We start from the raw sequence: 20,235 nt of genomic DNA, 5'->3' as shown, positions 1-20,235 counted from the left end.
GTAGGTTTTGACTAAATTGTTATTATCTGTGTCAGGACAAGCCAAGTGAGACTAAAGTCTGGGTTATATTTTCATTTATTGTCATAAACCTAATTTTAATCCAGCCGAGGAAAAGTTCATTCAGAATATACAAAGCATTCTAAGGCTGGCCATACTCTTAGATTTATGGTTTCTTCCATCCATGCTAAACAGCATGGATGGAGGAAGCTCCCCTGTAGGTTATTGTATTCTGACAGTTGGCACCTGTCACCGAGTACACTGAGAGAAAAACTAAGGGTTTAATTTAAACATTAAACATTAGCATGTTGATGAAGAGGGTGGGGGGACCAGGGAAGGCAAGGAATAATCAGATTAAACTTCAGCTTTATTAGGGATATTTTTATTTTTTAAATAGTAGTTGAAGAGTGGATCAGTGGTAGATGTGCAAATTATACTCATCTACTCTGTAGGAGACCCTCTGCCATAATATTTGATCAATTTATTGCATTTCGTTTAACATTTTAACATACATAATTAAGTTTAAAATTATATTTCAAATTATATTTATGTAGATCAATTATTTAAAATATTGAATGTGTATCAAGTGTTCCCTTGGATTTCTTTAATACCTCTTCATAATCCATAGATAGTTTTGGAATTGGTTGCTAGAAGGAAACCTACCATCGCCTTTGCTTTTATTTTTATTTAACTAGAAGGATGATCAGTCTCTTAGCATGGCCAGAGCAGCAATGTAAAATATTATCAGGTGGTGAAGACAAACCATAATTGCCATGCCATTACTACATACAATATCATTCCTTACTAACATCTGATTACTGACAGATCTGTATTCTTTGATGAGATTATTTTCACAAATGCTCTCCATGGCACATCCATGCAACAATTCCTCTCTAGAAAGAGATCCTGTTCAAAGAAAATGGTGGAAAATGATGAAGTAAGTGTTAAAAATATATAATTTTAGACATTTATGTAAAAAAAAAAAAGAAATATATACAGTATCTCACAAAAGTGAGTACGCCCCTCACATTTTTATAAATATTTTATTATATCTTTTTATGTGACAACACTGAAGAAATGACACTTTGCTACAATGTAAAGTAGTCAGTGTACAGCTTGTATAACAGTGTAAATTTACTGTTCCCTCAAAATAATTCAACACACAGCCATTAATGTCTAAACTGCTGGCAACAAAAGTGAGTAAACCCCTTAGTGAAAATGTCCAAATTGGGCCCAATTAACCATTTTCCCTCCCTGGTGTCATGTGACTCATTAGTGTTACAAGGTCAAAGGTGTGAATGGGGAGCAGGTGTGTTAAATTTGGTGTTATCTCTCTTACTCATACTGGTCACTGGAAGTTCAACTTGGCACCTCATGGCAAAGAACTCTCTGAGGATCTGAAAAAAAGAATTGTTGCTCTACATAAAGATGGCCTAGGCTATAAGAAGGTTGTCAAGACCCTGAAACTGAGCTGCAGCACAGTGGCCAAGACCATACAGCGGTTTAACAGGACAGGTTCCACTCAGAACAGGCCTCGACATGGTCGACCAAAGAAGTTGAGTGCACATGCTCAGCGTCATATCCAGAGGTTGTCTTTGGGAAATAGACGTATAAACTTATTTGGTTCAGATGGTGTCAAGCGTGTGTGGCGGCAACCAGGTGAGAAGTACAAAGACAAGTGTGTCTTGCCTACAGTCAAGCATGGTGGTGGGAGTGTCATGGTCTGGGGCTGCATAAGTGCTGCCGGCACTGGGAAGCTACAGTTCATTGAGGGAACCATGAATGCCAACATATACTGTGACATACTTAAGCAGAGCATGATCCCCTCTGTTCGGAGACTGGGCCACAGGGCAGTATTCCAACATGATAATGACCCCAAACACACCTCCAAGATGACCACTGCCTTGCTAAAGAAGCTGAGGGTAAAGGTGATGGACTGGCCAAGCATGTCTCCAGACCTAAACCCTATTGAGCATCTGTGGGGCATCCTCAAACAGAAGGTGGAGGAACGAAAGTTCTGTAACATCCACTAGTTCCATGACGTCGTCATGGAGGAGTGGAAAAGGACTCCAGTGGCAACCAGTGAAGCTCTGGTGAACTCCATGCCCAAGAGGGTTAAGGCAGTGCTGGAAAATAATGGTGGCCACACAAAATATTGAAACTTTGGGCCCATTTTGGTCATTTTCACTTAGGGGTGTACTCACTTTTGTTGCCAGTGGTTTAGACATTATTTGCTGTGTGTTGAGTTATTTTGAGGGGACAGCAAATTTACACTGTTATACAAACTGTACACTCACTACTTTACATTGTAGCAAAGTGTCATTTCTGCAGTGTTGTACATTGTAGAAAAGTGTAATTTCATCAGTGTTGTCATATGAAAAGGTATAATAAAATATTTACAAAAATGTGAGGGGTGTACTCACTTTTGTGAGATGCTGTATATTTACATATATTTTATTTTTGGTTACAGAATTTTTTTGCTGTTCGAGCCCCATTGAGGAGATTTTCATTCACTTCAGTTCCAGAAACAGAACAGGGGAAATCTCTACAACTGCAAAAGGAAATTTTTTACTAGGAATCTCCATCCAAAAGGGGAAGTTCAGCTTTAAGGCCTCCTCCCCACCTCCTTTTCCTTAATTCTTTTTTGGGGGTATCCGTATACCTGTTTTCGACAGGTAACAGCTCCCATTTCCACTCTGATCGCCTAAGCAATCCGACCGGAAGCTCTCCTCTTCTTCAACCTCCCTGCAGTCATCTGGGGCACGTCACAGGTCCCAGAGGACTGTGGGACCATTCACAATGCACAGCGCGGCTCGTGCATTGAGCAGTGGGCACCAGGTTGTGAAGCCTCAAGCTGTTTCAGCTGCGTGCCCACAGTTGAGATACTAGCACCTGGGAGAGAAGACAAAGGGAAGGGACAGCTCAGGTGAGTACATCGCTGGATCTTTGGACAGGTGAGTGTCTGTAGAAGTCAACAGCTAAAGTTTTTGTAGCTGCTGACTTTTATTTTGAACTGCATGCGATTTGCATAACATGTGAACCAGCCCGGCTTTCAATGGAGCCGATTCATATACTATATATGCTGGCTGGTTGTGGTGCTAATTGATATAAGAAGGTAACAGCGCCACTGGTCGGTATGTGTACACTAATCTAAATTAGGCATGTGCATTCCGTTTCGTTCCGAATCGAAATTCGGACGAATTTTTCATTATTCGGAAATTCGGATGCATCCGAATTTCCGAATGACAAAAGTAAAGAATTTAAACGAATCCGAAAAAAAACGAACGAATTCAAATCGAATTCGAAAACATATTCGAATCGAATTCGAAAACATATTCGAATCGAATTCGAAAACATATTCAAATCGAATTCGAAAACATATTCGAAAACATATTCGAATCGAATTCGAAAACATAATCAAATTAAAAAAAAATAGAAAACGTTTTTCTAAAAAAAACAATAAGGTAGAATATAAAATAATAAAGCAATAGAATATGTATATATATATATATATATATATATATATATATATATATATATTTTTTTTTTTATTATTCTCTTCTATTGTTTTTTTATGCTTTTCTTTTCTATTATTTTATATTCTATAATAGTATTTTCAATTCAAGTTCAAATTCATTCTATATATTATATTTTCTTCTATTCTGTTCTATTGTTTTTCTAGTCTATTCTTTTCTATTATTTTCTATTCTATTCTAATCTTTTACATTCAAATTTGATTTCGGTCTATATGAAATTCGAATTTTGGAAGATGTTATATATATATATATATATATATATATATATATATATATATATATATATATATATATATATATAAAATTTTCTATTCTGTTTCATTGTTTTTCTATGCTATTCTTTTCTATTCTATTCTAAACTTTTCTATTCGAATTTGAATTCATTCTATACGAAATTCGAATTTCGGAAGATGGCTTCTGAAAGTGAAATTTCGTATAGAATGAATTCGAATTTGAATAGAAAAGATTAGAATAGAAAATAATAGACTAGACAAACAATAGAACAGAATAAAATATAATATATATAATTTTTTGTATTCTGTTCTATTGTTTTTCTAGTCTTTTCTCTTCTACTCTGTTCTAATCTTTTCTATTCAAATTCGAATTCATTTTATAAGAAATTCAAATTTCGGAAGATGGTTTTATATATATATTTTCGAATTTCATATAGACCGAAATCAAATTTGAATATAAAAGATTAGAATAGAATAGAAAAGAATAGACTAGAAAAACAATAGAACAGAATAGAAGAAAATATAATATATAATATATATATATATATTATATTTTCTTCTATTCTGTTCTATTGTTTTTCTAGTCTATTCTTTTCTATTATTTTCTGTTCTAATCTTTTCTATTCAAATTCGAATTCATTCTGTAAGAAATTCAAACTTCAGAAGCCATGTTCCGAAATTCGAATTTCGTATAGAATGAATTTGAATTGAAAAGACTATTATAGAATATAAAATAATAGAAAAGAAAAGCATAAAAAAACAATAGAAGAGAATAATACAAAAAAATTACCGTATTTATCGGCGTATAACACGCACAGGCGTATAACACGCACCCCAAGTTTAGGAGGGAATTTTAAGGGAAAAAAACTTACATTTAAATGCCCATCATTGCAGCCTTCTCAGTGCAGCCTTGCCCGAGTGCAGCCATGTCAGTGCAGCCTTGTCAGTGCAGCCTTGTCAGTGCAGCCTTCCCAGTGTCCATTGCAGCCTTATCCCAGTGCAGCCTTGCAGCTTGCAGTTTGAAAATCCTATGATCCCCTGCGATCCTGAGCTTCAAAATCGCAGACCGCGATTTGAAAATGGTGCCGCCGGCGCCAAAATACACAGAGCCGGTCCTCGGCTCTTCTCGGCGGCTCTCGTTCACTTTCGGCTCCACTCGTAGTCCCGCCCGGGATGGGCGTGACTGTGAGCGGAGCTATCCGAACCTAGCCGAGTACACTCGGCTAGGTTCGGGCGGCGCTCGAGTGAAGCCGAAAGTGGCCGAGAAGAGCCGAGGACCGGCTCTGTGTATTTCGGCGCCATTTTCAAATCGCGGTCGGCGATTTTGAAGATCTGTCAGCTCAGGATCGCAAGGGATCGGCATATAACACGCACCCATGATTTTCCCCTGATTTTAAGGGGAAAAAAGTGCGTGTTATATGCCGATAAATACGGTATATATATTTATATATATTTTTTTTATTTTTATTTTTTTTCTATGCTGGTCTATTGTTTTTCTATTCTTTTCTATTCTTTTCTATTTTATTCTAATCTTTTCTATTTGAATGCGAAATCATTCTATACGAAATTTGAATTTCCGAAAATGGTTATACAGAAACAGAATGAAATAGAATGAAATCGAATTCTAATAGAAAAGACTAGAACAGAAAAACAATAGAACAGAATAGAAAAAAAATAATATATATATATATATACACACACACATCTTCCGAAATTGGAATTTGGTACAGAATGAATTCAAATAGAAAAGATTAGAATAGAACAGAAAATAATATAAAAGAATAGCATAGAAAAACAATAGAACAGAATAGAAAAAAATATAAAATATTCTATTCTAATCTTTTCTATTCGAATTCATTCTGTACCAAATTCCAATTTCGGAAGATGATTTTATTTATTTATATATATATATATATATATATATATATATATATATATATATATATATATATATATATATAAAATATTTCTTTCTATTCTGTTCTATTGTTTTTCTATTCTATTCTTTTCGAATTTGATTTCATTCTATTTCTATATAACTATTTTCTGAAATTCGAATTTTGTATAGAATAAATTTGAATTCTAATCAGAATATAATAGAAAATAATAGAAAAACAATAGAACAGAATAGAAAAAATATTTTTTATATATATATATATATATATATATATATATATATATATAAAACCATCTTCCAAAATTCGAATTTCGTATAAAATTAATTTGAATAGAAAAGATTAAAATAGAGTAGAAAGAATAGACTAGAAAAACAATAGAACAGAATAGAATAAGATATAATATATATATTATATTTTATTCTGTTCTATTGTTTTTCTAGTCTATTCTTTTCTATTCAAATTCAAATTCATTCTATACGAAATTCGAATTTCAGAAGCCATCTTCCGAAATTCGAATTTCGTATAGAATGAATTCAAATTCGAATAGAAAAGTTTAGAATAGAATAAAAAAGAATAGCATAGAAAAACAATGAAACAGAATAGAAAAAAAAATATATATATATTATATTTTATTCTCTTCTGTTCTATTGTTTTTCTAGTCTATTCTATTTCTATTCTAATCTTTTCTATTCAAATTCGAATTCATTCTATACGAAATTCTAATTTTAGAAGCCATCTTCCGAAATTCGAATTTCGCATAGAATTAATTCAAATTCGAATAGAAAAGTTTAGAATAGAATAGAAAAGAATAGCATAGAAAAACAATGGAACAGAATAGAAAAAAAATATAATATATATATTTAACCATCTTCCAAAATTGGAATTTGGTACAGAATGAATTCGAATTCAAATAGAAAAGCTTAGAATACAATATATTATATTTTTTTCTATTCTGATCTATTGTTTTTCTATGCTATTCTTTTATACTTTCTATTCTATCCTAATCTTTTCTATTGGAATTCGATTTCATTCTATACGAATTTCAAATTTCGCAAAATGGTTATATATAGTTTACTTTTTCAAATTCAGTTATTGTTTTTTTCGAATTTTATAGTTTTTTTCGAATGTGGTAGAAATTTTTCGAATTTGACAGTTTTTTTCGAATGTGGTAGAATCTTTTCGAATTTGACAGTTTTTTCGAATGTGGTAGAATTTTTTTGAATTTGATAGTTTTTTTCGAATGTGGTAGAATCTTTTCGAATTTGACAGTTTTTTCGAATGTGGTAGAATTTTTTCGAATTTGACAGTTTTTTTCGAATGTGGTAGAATTTTTTCGAATTTGATAGTTTTTTTCGAATGTGGTAGAATTTTTTCGAATTTGACAGTTTTTTCGAATGTGGTAGAATTTTTTCGAATTTGATAGTTTTTTTCGAATGTGGTAGAATTTTTTCGAATTTGATAGTTTTTTTCGAATGTGGTAGAATTTTTTCGAATTTGACAGTTTTTTTCTAATACGGTCGAATTTTTTCGAATGCGGTCGAATTTTTTCGAATACGAAACGAAACAAATTCCGAAAACGAATGTAATGAATGCAATGAATTTAACTAAACGAATTAAGTTAAATAACGAATCGAAACGAAACTAAACTAAACAAATTTTTTCATCCTGCACATCTCTGATCTAAATGGACTGCAGCTTTCTCAATTATTGACGATATCCATAAGTAATTAGATGGGTAAACAAGAGGTTAGCGCAAGTGCTCTACAACAGTGGTCATCAACCCTGTCCTCAGGGCTCACTAACAGGCCAGGTTTGCAAGATAACTGAAATACATCACAGGTGATATCATTTGCTGCTCAGTGATTGCAGTATTCTAGTCTGCATCTCCAAGGTAATACATAAAACCTGGCCTGTTAATGGGCCCTTAGGACAGGGTTGATGACCACTGCTCTACAACATACAAAGTGTTCCATGCTATACTATAAATTAATTGAAACAAATATTCCTACTAATTATTGATTACCTAATTGTGCAAGTATACAAATTAAGGTGCAAAGTAGGTTAGTGCAAACAGATTCTATACAAAAAATACAAAAATATATATACATTGTCTAGTGCATAAAATGCTAAAATGTTTCTACAATAGTCCATAGCCACCACAAGACTATCTCTCAAAACATATTTTACACACCAATAATCATACAGTATGAGTGAGAACTTTTTTTTAAATGTTAAAAGAAAAAGTAGAAAGTTCTTTAAGATGAATTTCCCAGCCAATTTACACAAAAATCACCAAGTGCTTCCACCACAACATGAGTCCTTCACCAGTCTCACTAGTTCAAACTCACGAATGGATCAGTAGGTAAGATTATAAACCAGCGTGTAAGCTCAACCTCTCCAAGCGCTTCTTCAATATATTCGTCAATCAGTCTCATCCCGTCATTTAATGTAGAGCAAGTAAGAGGAAAGAAGAGGAGAGGATGTTCCAAGTGCCTACCCGGGAAACTAGGGATTACACGATCAGCCCGAATGAGTCTTTACACCCTGGTTGCATCACACAACACGAGCTATGACCACTACAAGCGATATCGTCAGCTTTCCTGCCCCACTCTATGCATGTTTCGTCAAATGACGTCCTCACGGAGCGGCAGGGTTGTGGTGCGAATTAAAAAAGGGTCCTGTGTGTTTTTGAGTCTGGATCAGGTGCGACTTAAATGTCTAATTCGCACTTGAATCGCACCTGAATCGTTGAATGGAAACCGCTCTGGATTTTGCACAGAAATCGGCCCCGCATATCTGTGAACCCACCCTGAATAAACACAAAATTGGCTGATGCTCCTCTTTAAGTGCTAAATGGGTAAACAAATTATAAATAGAGCCTAAGTTTACCTAAAACAAATAATAAATCAGCACAAGAGGAATTACTTACCTTCAGTGTGATATGTCCATTGTGCTACTGTGTCCTCCTTATCTGAAATCTAGGTTCACCCCCTCCATTCATAGGTCATATTTATTATAGAAGCTGCAGTACAGCTTCAATGAATGGAGGAACTGGATAGAAAGGATGTGCAGATTTGGGCACTCTTGATAAGACCCTGTGACAGCCACTTAGTTCTATTGGCCCATGCCACACTGGAAGTTTACAGCAGCAGGGGTGGGGTGAAGGAGGAAGATTTCGGTGAACAGGGGACACAGCAGAGACATACACTATATTACCAAAAGTATTGGGACGCCTGCCTTTACATGCACATGAACTTTAACGGCATCCCAGTCTTAGTCCGTAGGGTTCAATATTGAGTTGGCCCACCCTTTGCAGCTATAACAGCTTCAACTCTTCTGGGAAGGCTCTCCACAAGGTTTAGGAGTGTGTCTATGGGAATGTTTGGCCATTCTTCCAGAAGCGCATTTGTGAGGTCAGGCACAGGACTCTGTGAAGGCCAGTCAAGTTCCTCCACCCCAAACTCGCTCATCCATGTCTTTATGGACCTTGCATTGTACAGTGGTCCAAATCATTTGGTGGAGGGGGGGATTATGGCGTGGGGTTGTTTTTCAGGGGTTGGGCCACTTAGTTCCAGTAAAGAGAACTCTTAAGGCATCAGCATACCAAGACATTCTGGAAAATTCACCTGACCTGCACAGACCTGCACAGAGTCCTGACCTCAACCCAATAGAACACCTTTGGAATAAATTAGAGTGGAGACTGTGAGCCAGGCCTCCTCACCCACATCAGTGCCTGACATCACAAATGTGCTTCTGGAAGAATGGTCAAACACTCCCATAGACACACTCCTAAACCTTGTGGACATCTTTCCCAGAAGAGTTGAAGCTGTTATAGCTGCAAAGGTTTGGCCAACTCAGTATTAAACCCTATGGACTAAGACTGGGATGCCATTAAAGTTCATGTGCATGTGAGGCTGGGTTCACACCTATGCAAATTGGATGCAGGCTTCTCCGCATCCAATTTGCATAGCAGGAATTGTGACTGGCTCTCTATGGAGCCGGTTCACATATCTACGGGGTGGCTGCGGAGCATCTTTGGCTCAGTTTCAGGGCCGAATTCAGGCAAAGATCCAGCCCTGATTCGTCCCTGAAATGGAGAACAGGGACACACAGCATTCCTGTATGATACGCAGCCATTTCTGGTGTGAACCGAGCCTGAAAGCAGGCATCCCAATACTTTTGGTAATATAGTGTATTTCACTGAAGGTAAGTTCCTTGTGCTGATTTATTTTTATTTTTTTTCTTATGGGTAAACAAAGGATTTAAATTTATATTAAACTACATCTAAAAAAAATTACATGTGCAAAGTATGCACAGCAAGTCTCCTATACTGTATATCAAACTGTAGAGATCCAAATCCATGAAAAAAAATCTACATTTGTGCCATCACATCTTAAAAACCAGCTCACCATACAATTTTGACCCCTAAAAAATAGGAAGGTCAAAAAGTATTTATTATCTACCTAACCAAGCCGGATGGAGATCCAGAATATATAAATTCCATTTGTTGTGCAAATACAGAAAATCATGTTTCGCTTCTATAATTGCATGCAATAATCTTCAGTCCTGTGTGTGTGTATTTGAGAAAATTGGGTTCAGTTTGTTTCAGAATAGAAAAAGCCTCCAAAGAAAAGAAACAAACAGCACCCCATTCTTCCAAATACTTGTTCAGGACTGAAATTTGTTGCATGCGAGGTTAGGAGCGATATGGACTGAAGGTTATTTAGTCCTCTAAGTTATTATATTGGATTACAGAATGATTAACCTTTAGGTTGTAGAAGTCTGACCAATAGAGAGTGATTATGTAGTTAAGCAAAAGACAACTGGGTAGGGCTGACACCACAGAAGACCTGCGTGTTGAAAGCCTAGATCAGGAATTAGGAGGACATTTTTCTGTGCATTCAGGGACTTTAAAGTGATAAAACATTGAGAAATATACTACATTTTCTATTTTATTTTGCCTTGATATACTCTTTAAGCCCTTATCCAAATGTCATGGCTTCCTTATGTCCTCTGTCCAAAGATTTATTAAAATTAGACTCACCTACCTTCAGTTATTAAGGATGTAAAGTTAACACAATGAGTTTCATCACCAGTGCACTGAACAACATCCAACTCTGGATAGTCCTTTTGTAAGGAGGTATAAATAGGACACATTTTCCCATTCGTTTTTTTCCTCTTCAGAGACCCTGGTGGACATTAGAATTATTACACCACATGACTCTTATCTATTCACTTAAGGAAATTAGAAAAATAATGCTGGACACTAATGCCGTGTACACACGAGCAGACTTTCAAAGGACTGAACTCCGAAAGACTTTTTGACGGACTTTCGACTGACTTTCGACGGAGTTCCGACACAGCGGACGTACGACTGGACTAAAGTAAGGAAGTTCATAGCCAGTAGCCAATAGCTGCCCCAGCGTCGGTTTTAGTCAGTCGGACTAGCATACAGACGAATGGATTTTTTGACCAGACTCGAATCCGTTCGAAAGATTTGAAATTGTTCCAAATCTAAAGTCCGTCTGATTTTTCTACAGCAAAGGTCTGATGAAGCCCACACACGATTGGATTGTCCGGTGGATTCGTTTCGTCGGACCTTTGTTGTTGAAAAGTCCGGTCGCGTGTACACGGCATTAGGTTATCCCAGTGGTATTGCTATCTTATAGTGTTGATGAGAATGTAAATAATTTGGTTCCCGGGCAGGCAGTATCTAAACACCAGAGGATCTCCATAGTCTCCTTGGCTTGTACTGTAACAAAAATGGAAATTGAAGCACCACACCACTTGTACGCAGGTACAGTCTACGTTCTCCACTGCAGGTGGAACTTGACCGCAGCGGTATTGCAGGGGAGAGGAAGTTGAGAGGAACATGTTTCCTCTATGGTTTCCAGGGCCATTGGGGAATCTGATTGCATGCTGCCACCCCATGTGACTCTAGTAGCCACCTTGGGTCAGGTAGAGCCTATACTGGGGCATGGCCTGGTAAGAGTCCAGGCTGAGGCTGCCACTCTGTCCACCTGTACAGGATTTTGTGGATGTGCGGCATTAGGGATCACCCCTTTTCTTTCTTAAGCCATTGTAGGAACCAGGATGGGCTCCATCCGCAGCCAGCACTCACAGCAGCAGATGCGGAGGAACTCATACTTACACCCCACACTAACCGAGTCTGAGTGGCACACGCAGAGATCATGGGTCACAGAGCCTATTCAAGGCCCTGTCTTCTAGGCTTGGTGCCCATTTCATGCATGGGTAGTGTAGGGATAGGTCACCTGTCTGGCAGTGATTAGTGGCAGGGAAAGGTTTCTGATGAGTAGGGAAAGGATAGGGGACATGCCATTCTGCCTGAAGACCTCCAGATTTTTGGACTGGCCAGGCTGCATTCTGCCCCTCAAGACAGACGCTGATGGCACATCTGAGACCTGCTCTGCTACTCTGCTGCACATTACTGTTACACGCCGTAAGTGTTCCCGGTCAGGTACCAGGTCTGTTGTGAATTACTGAATTCTGCATTAATACAACAAGACTCACTGTAATCACTGCCGCCGCACCATGCTGCACCTCCCCACACAATGCTAAGTGGTCCAGATACAACTTTATTCCAATAAAAGTCTGGAGTATAACCCAAAAAGTATCCAACATGATTTGGGGGTCTAAAAACTCCACCTTCATCCAGGTTACTTCCACAAAAACTGCAGACAAGGCCTTCCGAGGAGAATCACAAGAGGGGATCTCCCTGGAGCATAGACAGCTACTATTGCCTAAAGGGGGCAATAAAGGAGAATGAGCAAAAATCAATACAAAATTTATTGAAATATCAAAACTACATAGAAGTAAAATATTTTGCTTCAACAGGGAAGCTGGATATAGCTGGTCCTAATGAACAACCATGGATTAGTACACCAGGTGTAGGGATACACCTGGTGTACCAATGGAACAGATAGACAGACAGTAGACACACAATAACACACAAAAGACACAAGCCTCTCCACGTCCAGTTGAAGCTACGTGACATGACGTTGTGAAACGCGTCAATGTAATTGCGGTGTTCAGATGCCGCTACAGCGATCCCCCAAACATAATGGGAAACAGAGAAATTTTAAGCGAAGTACCTAGCCCACACAGTTGAAGCTGTCATCAGTGAAGTTGCAATCTGCTTTAAGCTACCGCCGCAGCGCGGCTGAAAAACGAGCGGAGAACTGGCAAACACACAGCACGGCACATCCAACAGCACCCACTGGTCTATCCTCCCCTGATCGATGGGAACACGACGAGACTGCTATGCCGCTTTTGAAGCATCTGAGCTCACGGCCAGCATACCTGCATTGGGAAGGAAGGCGGTAATGTTACAACTATAACATTCACTTATATATGATTGCATTCAAGTTTAGACAGTCTGCTATTAACGAACTGTGTGGCCTGGGGATAGACGTCGATCCCGGGATAGTCTGCTGTGATGGACATTTTGTCAGTGTTAATTGTGCCCTGGTGATGGTCAAGAGGATACCTGTAGTAGTATCATTCAAACCTACTCTGATTAAGGCCATTTTTCCTTTGAAAACTGTCACCTGAGTACCACCTGGCTATCAATCAGTCTTGTACTGTGTCAAAGATATCTGAACTTTGTTCAAGTTACAATCTTTTCCTTGGAACTGACACATCATTAAGAAATGCCTCCTACATGCGCATGCAATTGTACAATTTGAATCAACTCCAGCACATCCAATTAGAACTATATATCAGCATTATTTGGAGACTATACAGATGGTTAACCTTCTGTTTGGCAGCATATCCTTGGCGGCATCACCTTCACTAGTTTATTTCTCCGTGGGGGCCACACTTGCATAGTTTCCCTTGTACCCATCCTTATTACTTTTTATTTTATTACCTCCCTATTGGCGATTAGCCTGTGGGGTTTCTTTGCATATGTGTTAATACAGGCGTCTGCACCGCTTGTGTCTTTTGTGTGTTATTGTGTGTCTACTGTCTGTCTATCTGTTCCATTGGTACACCACGTGTATAGCTACACCTGGTGTACTATTCCATGGTTGTTCATTAGGACCAGCTATATCCAGCTTCCCTGTTGAAGCAAAATATTTTACTTCTATGTAGTTTTGATATTTCAATAAATTTTGTATTGATTTTTGCTCATTCTCCTTTATTGCCCCCTTTAGCCAATAGTAGCTGTCTATGTTCCAGGGAGATGCCCTCTTGTGATTCTCCTCAGAATATTCATTTTTTTGTATGCTGTTTTTTTGGCTATGGCTAGAGCCTCTTATTTAGAGGAGTGGCAGTGAGCGAGCAACCACCACTACACAAGTGGCGTGAGGTATAAGTGTGGTCACCTGTTTGGTTTTTGTGGCTGTCCTTACAGTCACCCTGGAAAACAATAGCGTTAAAGGTCCAGTTCACTTCTAGTTCATTCCGATTGTTGTCAATCACGTCCTGATGAAGGGGACAGTTTTGGACCCCCAAAATGTGTATCTGGACCTCTTGGTAGTTGTGTGGCACTTCAATTTCCATATTTACAGATCCAATCAGTGCATTAGGTCAGGGGGTATGTCTGACCAGGTCTGTTGGATTATGGGTGCACTGAGCAATGTGGTCAAACTCTGGTGCCTGTTATGTATTCATACATAGACGCACAATGCAATTGCTATAACAGGAAAGGTGTAAGTAAGACTAAGAAAACGGAAGTTGTTGGTACAACAACTATCCAACTTCACTTCTTATTCTGTGACTTTATCTGGACAATGGAAAATATTAAATCTGGCATTAACATTCAAAATCATCTGGTATTAACGTTTAAAATCAATTCCTACAGTAAATCTCATACCTCAGTGTACCCCAATTCCTGCACCTTCACACCTCCTATCACTCCAGTTCCTGCACCTTCACACCTCTGATCACCCCAATTTTTACACCTTCACACCTAAGATCAACCCCAATTCCTGCACCTTCAAACCTCAGATCAACTCCGATTTCTGCACCTTCAGACTCTAGATCAACCCAATTTCTCACCTTCACACCTCATATGAACCCCAATTCCTGTACCTGTAAATTAGTAGTTCTTACTAGCTAACATGGTTCAGCAGTGCAGGGGAAAGGGGTCAGCAGGACATAGGACAGTGCTCAGCTGGGCGGAGGATGGAGTCAGCAGGGCAGAGGAATGGGCTAAGTAGGGTAGTGTGCAGGGGTCAGCAAGACAGAGAACTGCGGGTCAGCCAGGCAGAGGTCTGGGGGCAGCGGGGCAGTGTACAAGGGTCAGAAGGGCAGTGTACAGGGGTCAATGGGTCAGTGTACAAGGGTCACCCAGGCAGAGGTCTGGGGTCAGCGGGACAGTGTACAAGGGTCAGCAGGGCAGTGTATAGGGTTAATGGGTCAGTGTACGAGGTTCAGCCAGGCAGAAGTCTGGGGTCAGCAGGGAAGTGTACAGGGGTCAGCAGGGCAGTGTATAGGGGTCAATGGGTCAGTGTAAAAGGGTCAGCCAGGCAGAGGTCTGGGGTCAGCAGGACAGTGTACAAGGGTCAGCAGGGCAGTGTATAGGGTCAATGGGTCAGTGTACGAGGTTCAGCCAGGCAGAAGTCTAAGGTCAGCAGGGCAGTGTACAGGGGTCAGTGGGGCAGTGTACAGGGGTCAGCAGGGCAGAGATTTGAGGTCAGCAGGGCAGAGTGTGGGGTTAGTGTAGCAGTGTATATGGGTCATCCAGGCAGAGATCTGAGATCAGCAGGGCAGTGTACAGCGGTCAGCCAGGCAGACGTCTGAGGTCAGCAGGGCAGTGTACAGGGGTCAGTGGGGCAGTGTACAGGGGTCAGCAGGGAAGGGATCTGAGGTCATCAGGGCAGATGGTGGGGTTAGTGGGACAGTGTATAGAGGTCAGCCAGGCAGATGTCTGAGGTCAGCAGGACAGTGTACAGGGGTCAGCAAGGCAGAGGATGGGGTCAGTGGGGCATTGTACAGGGGGCAGCCAGACAGAGGTCTGAAGCCAGCAGGGCAGTGTACAGGGGTCAGTGGGGTAGTGAACAGGGGTCAGCCGGCAGACATCTATGGTCAGCAGGGCAGAAAATGGGGTCAGTGGAGAAGAGGATTGGGGGGGCGGGATACACGCAGAATGCCTTTTATATGGCTGAACACAGCATCTACAGTATACTAGAAGGAAGACAAGCCATTGAGGGGGGGGGGGAACAGAGGTGGCTGGGAATGGAGGTGGGAGAGAGGCAGCTGGGCTCCTTCTTGTGTAGCCATCAGCAAGAATCAGGCGGCTGACTTTGATATGTCAGCTGTCTCTGGGACCGGAGGTGGGCGGGGAAAGAGGCAGCGGGGCTGGCTGTGTTTCTGGGAATGGAGGTGGGTGGGACCGGAAAGAGGCAGCAGGGTGCCTTTCTGTGTAGCCAGCTGCAAGCATTGGGCAGCTGGCTGTGTTGATGTGTCTCCAGGAACAGAAGTAGGCTGGACCAGAGGCTGGAAAGAGGCAGCGGGGCTCCTTTCTATGTAGCCAGCCGCAATCATCGGGCGACTGGCTGTGTTGATGTGTCTCAAGCCTTTGCGTGCCAGCATAAATGCAGCCACGTACTATGTCTGGCACGCATGCAAGGGGTTGCCGACCCCTGGGATAGACTTTATACAATGTTGCAATTATTTATTTATATAGTAAAACTTTTGCTACATAGTATTTCTGTTTATTCTGATGGGTGACTCTATTCTTTTTATGTAATAGACCAGATTTACAATATCTTGCTGGAATAATCACTTATTATTTATAGTCAGAAATAGATTTATTTACCTTTTTGATTAGACTTTAAACATTAAGAGAAAAGAGAAAGATTGTATTTGTTAAAACATTAAAAGAGGGCCATCTGGGGAAGAAAGATGGGCAGAGGGAGTTAGCTCCAGAAGAGGGACTATGTAATGAGGACATTTTGGAACTAAGCTACTGTTTTAATCATAGATGATAAAATGATGTAAAGAAATTATCTCTTACATAAAGCATCTGGGGGGTTACACATGTCTGTTTCGCAGCAAGATGTTTTGATGGTTAATGTTTTGCCTCGACCAGTTAGGGTGCCATCTATATTACATTCATCGGAATTTCCACATCTTCTGAGCGTTTGCATTGTTAGTTTCCGGCTTGGATCTGAAGAATGAAAAACAAGACCATGGAATTCCTAGATTTAAGACTAACCTTTGATAAGCAATCCAGTGACAGGATGGCCTCCATCCTCATGCATGGGTCCTGCAATTTACCAGAATCTATAAATGAAGGTTCATGTTTAAAAAGCCTCCAAAGACACACATAAACCCCTATAATTGATACTTTATCTTTCAGCAATGGGAAATTGGTTCTGGTGGGTTGGTGCAAAACTCTGAGCGTGGAGAGCAATACCCTGCCCAAGGGTCACCCTCATGCTAAAAACCCTCCCTGTAGCCCTAACAATTACCCTTCTTGTGACCCTCCATACAATACAAACAAAGGACCACTGCCCCCACCTATAACTGGCCTTTGCAGCAAGGAGCACATGGAAGGGCATTGCATGCAAAACAAAGCCTAAGAAATTCAAAGCTCAAGTTACCGACCAGTCTGCAACCAACCGAATTATCCTGTCTGATAGCATGCGTTAAAAACAGGGGTTTAGTTTGCACACATTTGCAAATACATGCATAAGCTGCAGAGCCCCTTCAAGGCACCCCTGTATTCTGTAGTCCTAACTCAAAATTTTAAGAGCCTCCACAATGGAAGCACATGCATTTTACCGGATAGGCAGAGAGTAGGTGAGCCTGGAGGGAGCCCACCCTTCTTTAAGGTACAGGAGCGCACTGGACATCTAGCACATAGCACCATGACAGCCAATGTGTCCAGTGTGTCCCCTCACTAATATTTCAACAGTACAAACTATGTCCGATGCTGCATTTGTTCCCCGCCGGCTCTAACACTGAGAACCAAGCGATCAATCACCACCGCAGCTTCCTGAGCAGAGAGCTGCCGACTGTCTGCTTTGCCCCCGCCTCTCATGTTCACTGGGAGGCTGAGCCGGATGTTGATTCAGGCACGTCGGCAGATCCCGACCATATGGTCGCAATCTTTCCCGAGCCTGGACCGGCTCTGTGACGTCAGCAGACTGCGGACTTCAGCCAGCTGTCTACTGAAAATGGGTCACAGGAGTGCAGAACGAACTGCACTCCTGTGATCCACAGGAGAAGTACAGCTTTGACTGTACCTCTCCTTGAATTCCTCCAGAGATAGGGGTATTATTTCTACCCTATAAAGTTTCAATAAAGAAATATTAAAGGGATACATTCCATAGATAAATCCTCCTCGATGGTTCATTGGGAGCTAGGGTAGACTACTCTGTCGAGGACTGGTTGGAGATGCTATTGAATATGCACAAAAGCACTCAATCAATAGATATTAAAGAAATGGTGGTGAAATTACATACACGATGGTAAATTATCCCTGGGGTAGGTGACACATGCTTTAGGGGCTGCATAGATTGAGGTACCTTTTTCCAAACATTTTGGAGCTTTAAGGCCCTTTGGCCCATCTGCCAAAAAGCAGCCATCAAGGTGCCCCAAATTACAGGCTTAAAACACCTTGATGGTGCCCATGTGTCTCTTTTTTACTACAATCCCTGAGGTGTCAAACCCTGATCTGAGACTTACGCATGCTCTTTTTATTGCCATTCATTGGGCTTTAACCCTCAATTGGTGCTCTCCCTCAGCTTCCTGGTCCCAAGTAACACAATGGATGGAAGCCATTAAGCTGATAAAGAGAATTTATCACACTATGTTTGATACCATGCATATATATGAGCGTAAATGGGAAATTGGACTTCTTACTAACCGCCCTCCTGTGTATTCCATAATTCCAAAACTTGCTTCACACAAATTTTAGTCCATATATTGTTGGCTTACTTGGCAAATTTGCAAGGTGTAATTACATAGTTAGGTTGAAAAACGACACAAGTCCATCTAATTCAACTTAGCAATATGTTATATCCTTTACCAGAATATAAACCATATGAGATCAGGTATTCTGCTCTCAAAATTTACAAAAAAGTGGAATGTCCATTCATCTTCAGGCACAATCTTGAGTAGCTTACCTTCTGTAATCCTTCTCATTTCTGAAAGGCACACATCATTATCCGGGCCACACAAAACCTGATACTTGGCACAAGAAGAAGATTGAGCATCTTGGCACTCATGGCACCACAAGAAGTTTCCTGCAATGTCAAAAAGAAAATATTTCCTATGCAACATCTTAAAAAATACTTTGGTGCAGAATGATTTCTCTTTCTATAACTTTGTTTAACCATTTCAATACCGGGCATTTTCACCCCCCCTTCCTGCCCAGACCAATTTTCAGCGCTGTAACATTTTGAATGACAATTGAGCGGTCATGCAACACTGTACCCATATAAAATTTTGATTAATTCTTTCCCCATAAATAGAGCTTTCTTTTGGAGGTATTTTATCACCTCTGCGGTCTTTATTTTTTGCGCTATAAACAAAAAAAGAGCGACAATTTTGAATAAAACACAATATTTTTTACTTTTTGCTATAATACATATCCCAATTAAAAAAAAACAAAAACAAATTTCTTCCTCAGTTTAGGCCGATATGTATTGTTCTACATATTTTTGGTAAAAAAAATCGCAATAAGCGCATATTGATTGGTTTTCGCAAAAGTGATAGTGTCTACAAAATAGGGGATAGTTTTATGGCGTTTTTATTATTATTTTTTTTTACTAGTAATGGCAGTGATCTGTGATTTTTATTGTGACTTTGACATTGCGGCGGACATATTGGACACTTGACACTATTTTGGGACCATTCACATTTACACAATGATCAGTGCTATAAAAATGCACCAATTACTGTATAAATGTCACTGGCAGGGAAGGAGTTAACACTAGGGGGCGATCAAGGGGTTAAATGTGTTAACTAGGGAGTGATTCTAACTGTGAGGGGAGGGGACTGACTGGGGGACGTGACCAATCGGTGTCCCTATATACAAGGAACACATGATCGGTCTCCTCTCTCCTGACAGGACGTGGATCTGTGTGTTTACTTCCATGCTCTGTGACAAGTAATCGCGGCCGCCGGGCATGCGCATCGGCTCCCGAGTGACGCGTGCCCCCTAGACAGCTGGGAAGCCAAGGACGTCATCTGGTGGCCGCCCAAGATGAGAGAGCCACCTTGAGGGCCCCATATTACTATACGCGGGATGGTAAGTGGTTAAAGAACACTGGCGATGCAATAAAGAAACTGGCTCACTCCTTTACCTATGGTGGGGCATGTCCACATACAGTATACAACCTTTCTGGATAGAGGTACATCTCCTTATTTCTAACATCACAACCTACACACCAGATTACACCCATGCACAATACCCAGTGACGGGAAAAGGACATGTAGAGCCCGGGGGGGAACATGCCAAAATTGCGCCCTCCCCCCAAGATGTAGGATTATGTGTCAGCAAAAATCCCCCCCCCTCAAAAGCATAAATCTCCCCTTCCTCACCAGTACAAATCCACCCCCCTTCTGAATTCCCCCCTCCTCGCACAAATCTTTGCC

At 40.2% G+C, this 20,235-nt stretch overlaps 1 protein-coding gene across 1 annotated transcript; it reads right to left on the bottom strand.

The window, feature by feature from the left end:
• Positions 1-676: 676 nt before the first annotated feature.
• On the bottom strand, positions 677-19,718 carry LOC141110011 (phospholipase A2 inhibitor and Ly6/PLAUR domain-containing protein-like). Its single transcript, XM_073601260.1, has 4 exons — positions 18,762-19,718; positions 16,646-16,798; positions 10,713-10,853; positions 677-903 (listed from the first exon to the last, which is right to left on the bottom strand). Exons 1-4 carry the CDS (start codon positions 18,916-18,918, stop codon positions 701-703), a joined length of 654 nt encoding a protein of 217 aa, XP_073457361.1. The 5' UTR covers positions 18,919-19,718; the 3' UTR covers positions 677-700.
• Between the last annotated feature and the right edge of the window lie 517 nt (positions 19,719-20,235).

This window comes from Aquarana catesbeiana, linkage group LG10 (assembly GCF_042186555.1).
Source record: "Aquarana catesbeiana isolate 2022-GZ linkage group LG10, ASM4218655v1, whole genome shotgun sequence".
Taxonomy (NCBI): domain Eukaryota; kingdom Metazoa; phylum Chordata; class Amphibia; order Anura; family Ranidae; genus Aquarana; species Aquarana catesbeiana.
Note: the sequence above shows the minus strand (reverse complement) of the source record. Positions and strands in the feature narration are given on the sequence as shown.

Coding starts and splice junctions, on each gene's coding strand:
- LOC141110011 (XM_073601260.1), bottom strand. CDS start 18,918: ATGTTGCATAGGAAATATTTTCTTTTTGACATTGCAGGAAACTTCTTG. Junction 16,799..18,761: donor AATGAGAAGGATTACAGAAG/GTAAGCTACTCA, acceptor TTCATTCTTCAG/ATCCAAGCCGGAAACTAACA. Junction 904..10,712: donor TACATCCTTAATAACTGAAG/GTAGGTGAGTCT, acceptor TTCTTTGAACAG/GATCTCTTTCTAGAGAGGAA.